The 8,691-nt window shown below is 35.8% G+C and overlaps 1 protein-coding gene across 1 annotated transcript; it reads right to left on the bottom strand.

The window, feature by feature from the left end:
• Window positions 1–6,079: 6,079 nt before the first annotated feature.
• On the bottom strand, window positions 6,080–8,298 carry LOC149016128 (heat shock factor protein HSF24-like). The gene is made up of 2 exons (XM_089156159.1): window positions 7,588–8,298; window positions 6,080–7,079 (listed from the first exon to the last, which is right to left on the bottom strand). The coding sequence occupies exons 1-2, from the start codon at window positions 7,789–7,791 to the stop codon at window positions 6,375–6,377; spliced, it is 909 nt and encodes a 302-aa protein (XP_089012285.1). The 5' UTR covers window positions 7,792–8,298; the 3' UTR covers window positions 6,080–6,374.
• Between the last annotated feature and the right edge of the window lie 393 nt (window positions 8,299–8,691).

Here is an 8,691-nt window from a genome sequence, read left to right on the forward strand (position 1 = left end):
ATACCTGGTGGATTTCCAAAGTGATTGTTGCCTCTCTATGCAGAAGAAGGTCCATTGAAACGCTCCTGAGGAAAACCTTACAAGGGTCACTTGCAATAGCAAATCTTGATTAGTAGCCTCGAAAGTGCAATGATTGTTGGAGATGGAATGAGCAGATTCCCTTGGTTAGGGATTACCTCGAAGCAACTATTTTTGGTTGGCGTGTGACAGTGAGAGTAATGAACTCCGACCTTCCACTCATAGACCATATTCATGATGTTAGACAACTTAGACTCAATTGGAATCAGGAATGAGTGTCAAGAAGAAGAAAATTCAATGTCCATTTAAGTCTTGGGCCCATGTGAAAAAATGACTTGACGTTTAGCAATTCTAGCAGCACACGTGGTGGAAGAATGAATGAATTATAATGTTTTTCTTATTATCTTATCACTTTTTTCAGGAGTTTTGGATGAAATGCACAGGCCATATTGGTTAAATCTTGCCGATTTGTTGGTTTTAGCAATCAGCGAAATGCGAAATCTTGCCAAGATTTCTCACCTTACTTGTAAGGCTAAACAAAAATTTAATTTAAATAAATTCATATTTTACCCGAGATAAGTTTGCATATCCAAAAGGGCTGAATGCGTAATCTACACATTTTATTGACTAATTCACCCAGTTTGCCGAGAACCAAAATAAAGAAATGGGGCAAAATCGATATTGACTGAAAATCGTTGATTTTCTAGCGAACTGGCGAAAATCATCGAAACTTCGCCGGATATCTCTTTTTTTAATTCGTAAACAAATTGTTGGAAGTAAATATTGATTATTGAAAAGGAGTTGCAAAGAAGAAACATGAGTAGATTCATTTTCTCCCTCTCAATCGTATTAATGTGAGTATGTCAAGTTCTCAGATGGTGCTTCAATGTCTGGTTCCGCTTCACCTGCTTGCTCTTTGGAGTTCTTCAAACTTTTAATGTGAGCTATGATCATAGGGCTCTAGAAGTTCGGCAACTTCCAGATTTGATCTTCAAGAAAAGATGAAGATAATCTCAAAAGCATACTTCTAGAAGAGTCCGGATCAGTGCTCCCCGACGCTTCCTGACCACAAAGATCAGTGGGGTCCACGATAAAAAACACTTTTTGAAAAAAAATTGAAAAAAATTATATATTTTTTTCACCAGTGATTAGGAAGCCATGAGGGAGCACACCCCGTCGGGAAGATGATCCGGATTCTTTCTAGAATAGGGCATGGGTTTTATGAAAACCCATGAAGTTGTCTCTCCTTTTTGTCTTTACATCATACATCATCTTTAATGACCAGCTGTCTCCCTTTTGTTTTAAGGCTCTGGTCATGACGCATCATCTGAGCACAATGTCTTTCCCAAAATAATAAATTGACGACTGAACAGAAAATTGTCTTTTTACACAGAAAATGATAAAAATATATAATTCCTACACTGGAAATGTCGGTGAGATTTCGCACCATAGACTAAACAAATAAATGGGAAGAAACAACAAAATAAAAAACAAAAAAAAGAGAGAAAAGAAAGTGAGATGGTCTCACGGCTAACGTCAGTACTAATCAGACATTTAAGCATTTGTTGCTTGGATTACTCCACTGTAACCTTATCCATTTTAAGTTAAAGATGATGATCGTGGCAGAAAATAGAAAGAAAAAAAAGATGATGATCGAGTTCTTCCACAGCACTTTGCTCATAGTAAATATGTCGATTCAAATGATATTTTATGTCAAATTTTCTCTATTGTGAGCATTAAAACCTATATTTTGAATTCAAGATAGATTGCCCATCTTATTTATTAAACTGAAACACTCTTAGTCAAACAAGACAAAGGTGATTTTAGATTGTTCATCACTTCAAAGATGTAAATTTGGCCTTACTGAATTGAATTTATCTAAAGCTAAAGTCTGTGTTAGATTTCAACAAAGCAGATGGGTTAGGGTTGAAAATTTTGGAGTTTAAAGTGGCATGCTAGAAGGTTTGTCTATGATTACTGAAATAGTTTGTCAAGATGAGTGTGCTAGCTACTCCATCCCACTAACTTCGGTGTGGTTGTAGAAGCTTTTCGGATTATGACATTTGTAAATTATTCAATCTATCCATAACAAGGATATATTGCAGTTTATCCCCCAAAAAAACAATATATACTGTATATGATATTTGAATATTATCTCTATGTCGCTATCACTTTTTGTTTTTTTTTTTTTTCTATTAGAAGAAAAAAGAGAAATCATCAACCTTGTAGAGATGATTTTTTCTTTTACTTCTATATTTTATTTGGAATTTTCTTATCAGGGTTTGTTTGCATGTTTTAGATTTGGTGTTACTACATATATAAGTCACTCAATTTGAATTACATATTATTTGTCTCCATATTATTAAGATAATTTCATTATTATGCTCAAATTATAATCAATTATCTTAACATGTCTTTAATGCTTTATAGAATTTGTTTTACATTATGTACCAAAAAAAAAAAAAAACAATTTGTTTTATTTACATTCATTTGTGTTGTTTCATGCATGTTTTTATTATAAAATTTGGGTTGTTTGGACTTGGATTCTAATTGTTTTAGTTTTATGTTCATAATACCTCTCGCGATTTTTTTATCTTTAATTATATATAATAATTTTGTATCATGAAGAGTTGTCTTGTTCATTTGTATGAATTCATGTTGATGTTTGAATAAGGTAACTTAATTTCATTTGGACTTCTCAAGATTTGACTTAATTTATTTTTTTTTTTTATCTAAAAATAGTGATATTTTACATTTGCCTTTCTGATGATATCTAAAAAAACCAATTAAGAACATATCATCAATAACCAAGCAGCTTTCATTAGCTTAATCATTACTATAACAAAAATATACCCTTACAGATTTTATTTTGAAACTTACTAACGTAAATATTAAAAATAAATTAACAAAAGTGTTACAACACATATATTAGTAATATCCCCCCCCCCATAATATCAACTCGTCAGCTCCCAAAAAAAAAAAAAAAAAGGCGTTACAGCACCAAGACAACACCATGTAAGGGAGTGAATTCCACAAATTTGCAGACATGTAAATCTCCAGCAACTCTAAGGCAAATCAGATTTAGAACAAGATAACATTGACTTGGCTACAAGACTTTATTTATGAGTTTTCCATATTCTTAAGAATCGAAGATCGGCTACCAAGAGCTTAATGACGACTTCAAAGATCCGATCATGCAAGAACTAGTAATATGGATCACGACTATATCTCTCAACCACTTTCTTCACCATGGCTACAATTTTCTCCTCTCTGAAATTTTTAGCATTCTGACGTCGGCCATTGCAACTAATACCCTCTCCTATTGAGGCACAATATCAATATGATTTTTATTTTGGAATAGTAGGCGATTTTATATATTGGAGATGAAGATTATTATGTAATATAAGGTGAGACTTTGTTCCTTATCTCAAAGGAATTTGAAATATCTTGTACTTAAAGGTGTTGGTTTTCTACCAATTGAGCCACCTCTCAGGATTAAAATTGATGAAACATCAGATTTGATAGCAGCAATGATCCACAGTATTATTGGGACACATTTTCCCTTAAACAAAAACAATGAGTATAATATTATAATTTCAAAATAAAAAAAAACTAAATAAACAATGACGAAAAAAAACTTTGGAAGTCTGAACTAAATTCCATCTAAATTGAGAAATAGGGTTTGGTTTTGAGTCCATTGAAAGAAAGAGATGTGACTTTGCTTGATGAGGGTGGAGTGGACTATGGGAGGCAATTCATTGAATTTAGTTCTTTTCCTCTCTACTCAGGATTTGGTACTGATTGATGGAAAGTGAAAACTAAAGCATTAAAATTTTGAAAGAGTGAACACAAGGGAACAACCAAAACTTGAGTGACAAAGACAAAGACCTGTTGTTGATGAAGAGAGAAGGATTGTGTGGCCACTCTGCCAAACACACCTTTGAATATTCTGGTGGAATCTTAGAAGGGAGTACAAATTAGATGTCCATGTTGCTTTGGGGACAGGGACTCCCATGGTTGCGAGTCCGGATCAGCTCTCGTGACGGATTTCCAACCACACAAAACAGTGGGGTCCACGGTAAAAAACACTTTTTGGAAAAAACAAAAAAAATTTTAAAATTTCATCCATAGGCCCCACTGTTTTGTGTGGTCAAGATCCCGTCGGGGAGCACTCTGTGCTACCCTGAAGGGGTGAGGATCCGGATTCCATGTTTGCAGCATGGATGGAATCTTCCTGCATGCCTTGACAATAAAAATTCATGAGAAAAAAAAAAGTGACGAGAGGATACATCATATGATGTCACCAGTGGGCATGGGAGGATTTTTTTTTAATTTTTAATTTTTTATTTTCTTAACATAAAAAGCATCAAAAAGACTAGAATGAAAGAAATAATCATCATCATCATCATCAGTATGTTTTGAGGTTATATCATAGAACAATAGCATGGATGGAGTCAAGTAGTTATAGATTAAATTAATTTTTTTTTTATTATAAGTAATTGACTCTATAGTACTTGAAGGCCATCTCTAGGTATTCATGTTACTTCAATTGGGTGATCCAACTATTGGATGGATGACACGTGTATATATTACTTGTGTCACTGCTTAAATCATCGGTATCGAGAGAGACAAGAGAGAATCTTTTCATGTTGTGATCTTCACACTATTTGTTGAAAAACCTTTAGTTTAATCAAATCCCAAAGCAACCCTATATAAATTAGAAAACAAAAGTTCATTGGATTAAAAAAAGTTGAACTTCATACCTTCTCTTATGTTTGTCATCAATCTATTGATCTCTAAGCATTGATTAAGTGCTAGATCCTAAATCTTATTCTAGTGGAAAGGAATTATAATAGAAGTAAAAGTGACCACTGTTGAGACCCAAGGTATTATAACAATCCTTAAACCACCCTATTCACCAAAAACAAATTATATATCTCTTTCAAACTTAAAACTTTTTTTTATTTTTATTTTTATGAATGAATAAATATATAAAATGAACAAAACACTGAACTACAAGAAAGATCCAAACTGGGAAGGATCAAAGAGAATGATGGAATTGGGAGTTGAGTCCCCAAAAAACAACAATGAGCCTATTCATTGGGGAATCAACAACCGGGGGATGGGGAATACAAGCAAGCCTAGAAGATACATCAAAGTAAATCGCATTCCAAATTAAGTCGAGAGAGCAGGATTTGGAAGTCCAACGCCTGAAATTGCGCTCCCACCAAAGATGGTGGACCATAGCACCAAAGACAAGCTTAACAATCCGGTCACAAATAGAGGTACCTGAAAAGTTACTCAATATCCAAGAACAGTCACGATCAAATCCAAATGAGTGACGGGAGTGGGGCCAAATGTAGGCAAGGGCTTTCCTCCAGAGGGAATTAGAGAAAGGACAAGAAAAAAAACAAACGCTCAATGTCCTCAGTATCAGTCCAGCAAAGGATACAGTTGGAGTTCAAAGGGATGTGACGGGTAATAAGGAAAGCCTGGGTTGGGAGGGCTAGGTTTAGGGCTCGCCAAAGAGTAAGAGAGTGACGGGAAATGTGACATTTGAACTAAATTAGGGGGACCAAGAGGAGGAGGAGGGGGAGGGGGAGGGGGATCGTAATAATGCTTCTTTACGAAAAATAATTTAAACCTAATGATTACCAAACCTGAATTAAAATTTTCTAAAATACTAATGTGGGTTTCCTTCAATTCCCAAACTAATTTCCACAATGATAAACCATCTCATTCCATAAACTATTTTCATAGGGAAAAGTATTGTGAGTTTGGTTGGTTTTTGATTCTTTGTTTTGAGGAAGTCGGTAATCAAGAACAAAAATTTCAAAAATTGTATGCTTTCTTTTTCAAACACTCTATTTATTGTGGGGTTAGCTGGGGGATGATTCAACTCTCACCAGACAAATCCATCACTATAAACTCCCTTTTTCAAGCCTGTCAATTCTACATATTTTGCAATAGCAATGAAAAGTTAAGAGCAAAGGTTTTTCATTACATAATATAATATAAAGCAAAAAAGTACACAAAGCTTAGAAGAAAACAAATGCCCAGGAAAAAAAAAGGAAAAGAAAGAAAGTTGGGAGAGATGATGGATTGAGGGTTTAGTCAGCAAGAACTGCGCCATCTTCACCAATTCTCCCATAAAACAAACCTAGAAAAGGAAAAAGAAAAAGCACAATATCCAGAAGACCATTTTTTTTAGAGAAAAGAAGACCCACTTGGTGATGATCTCTGATCCTTAAAACCCATGTTCACCAGTTGTTCTTGAGTTAGTAAATGCATTGGTACAACACACCAACTATTTTGATCCTTAAAACCCATGTTCACCAGTAGTTCTACTTTGAGCTTTAGTTGCAGACCTTGCTGGTCTCGGCCGGGGACGAAGAAATCTTCATCCAAGGCACCTCAAAATCCCTTGCTACCTTTTTCTCCTTCATCGGTGGTGAGCCACCCAAATCCTTGGCCCATGCTTCCGGATCACGGCGTCTCTTGTTGGTTCCCCCATCATCCTTCATCCTCAAACACACTCCAAACAGCTTCACTTCCTCTTCTCCAACTCCTAAATTTTCATCATCATCATCATCATCATCATCATCATCATTGAAAATCTCAACTGATGTATCACGGTTGAGCTCAATGCTCCCTTGTGACATAATGCGGTTAATCTGTTTTGGATCCACATTGAGGTAGCTTGACAAGAAAGCCATCAGCTCCTCACATTGTTGCTTCGTTTGTGCAAGCTCTGCACTCAGAATCTGATTATCTTTCCTCAGCTTCTCATTTTCATCTGACTTGCGGTTCCTCGACCTAGGAGACAAGGCTGATAGGGAACCTAAATCATCAGCTAAACTCACAGGAGATGAGATACCCCTGCCGCTGCCGCTGCCACCACCAACATTGCCATTGCCAGTGCCAGTGCCATTAGATTTTCCAACATGAAGAGTCGTTGGTACCACCTTACGACGTTGGATTTCACAAAGCAGCCTTTTCTCTCCTCTCTTGAAAGACTCATTTGCAAATTCCCATCTTTCTGGTGCTATCTTCCTGAAACCCTATTCACATGTCAACGTTATATATTATATGATTAGTATTATACATATCAACTAATATATGAAGACCCACATAGTTTATAAGAAAAGATAGATATCATCTTCAGAGAAAGACATTCTTGACTTCATCTTCAAGTCGCCAAGGAAAGTTCTCTTTTATTTATCTTAAACTAAAAACATTAAATTAATTGTACTCAACTAATTTTCTCATTACTTAACTAATTTATGATTTTCTTTTCCAAGTTTACAACCCCAAGTCTTCGAGAATCATTCCTACCATCAAGAATGGTCTAATTCTCCGTTTACACTCGAAGAAGGCAATGATTAGTTCAAACCCTCTAGGTTAACAACCACACTAGCTATTCAAACATTAGACCATTAAGTGATGAAATTATCCAACTAATTAATAATAGTTTAGACAATTGAATAGAGAAAGATTCAACTTTGATACCCAATTGATATGTAAAAGAAAATTTATATATATAGAGAGAGAGATTGCTTGAATACATACGTAAGTGTTCAATTGACGAACAAAGCTGGAGAAATTGTTGTGCTTGAAATACTTAGGAAGCAAATCTTTGGCAAAATCTGCAGGTTTCCAGACTACGAAGGCAGTGCCAGTGTCGTTCCATGAAATGACTTCATCGGTGCTGTAATCCTCCACCAACTGATATGTCTTTGTCAAGAACGGTGCCGGCAAGCATCTCTGAGCCATCTTCTCTTACACCCAACTTTCAAATTTGAAGTTACTAAAACCCAAATCAAATACGAAGAGATAGCAAGAGCTCAAGAAAGCAAGAAACAGTAGAGAGATTGATTTGTTCAAAGAAAGAAGGATGATTAAGAGGAGGAAGAGGAGGAGGAAGGGGAAGAGAAAAGAAGGAGAGCAGTCAAGAATTCCCAACCCCAGCAATAGAAACCAGTTACTAATAAACCTGAATTCATGAGATCCCAGTGAGATTTTGCAAAAACCAGACCATCATATCGCCTAGTTCCTGCCATTTCTTCTAATGAAGATCCCAGTTACGGAGAGACACAACCATAATGACTAAACCTGCTTTAATTTCCTCCCTTTCCTTCTATCAACAACAACACAAAGAAGAAGAAACAATGATCGAAAAGCACAGCAAGAGAGAGTTAGAGAAGAGAAACCCAAAAAGAGAAGAAGGAAAGACGAGGGAGCAGACAAGTATTTTTCCTTGCAAGAAATGAACTACAAACACTGACTTGGGTTCACTTAAAACCAAATTCCCACACTCCCTTTAAGAAAAATCCGAAGAATCACTCAAGGAGAACCTTCCTACTGCATTGGATTGGTGCTTCAGATTCATATGGAAGTACACGTGCCAACCATCTAAAGGATGTGTTTAATTTCACAATTGGGTTGAAGAAAAAGAAGGAAGAAAGGTCCTACTCAGGTGGGTGGCATACTGATATGCTTACCAGACACATATAGCCTCTATAGGTATCTCTTCTCCTCTCACCTACCGTTCGTCACTTCTCTCCCTATCAAGCATGTCTCATGCATGTCTTCTCTCGTAAAATCACATTTTGTCTCCTTTTTCATCATCTGGGTCATTTTTCTCTTCATATGATGTGGGTCTTTTAAAAACAT

Source organism: Hakea prostrata, chromosome 5 (assembly GCF_041222555.1).
Source record: "Hakea prostrata isolate BN-2017 chromosome 5, UWA_Hpros_2, whole genome shotgun sequence".
Lineage (NCBI taxonomy): Eukaryota > Viridiplantae > Streptophyta > Magnoliopsida > Proteales > Proteaceae > Hakea > Hakea prostrata.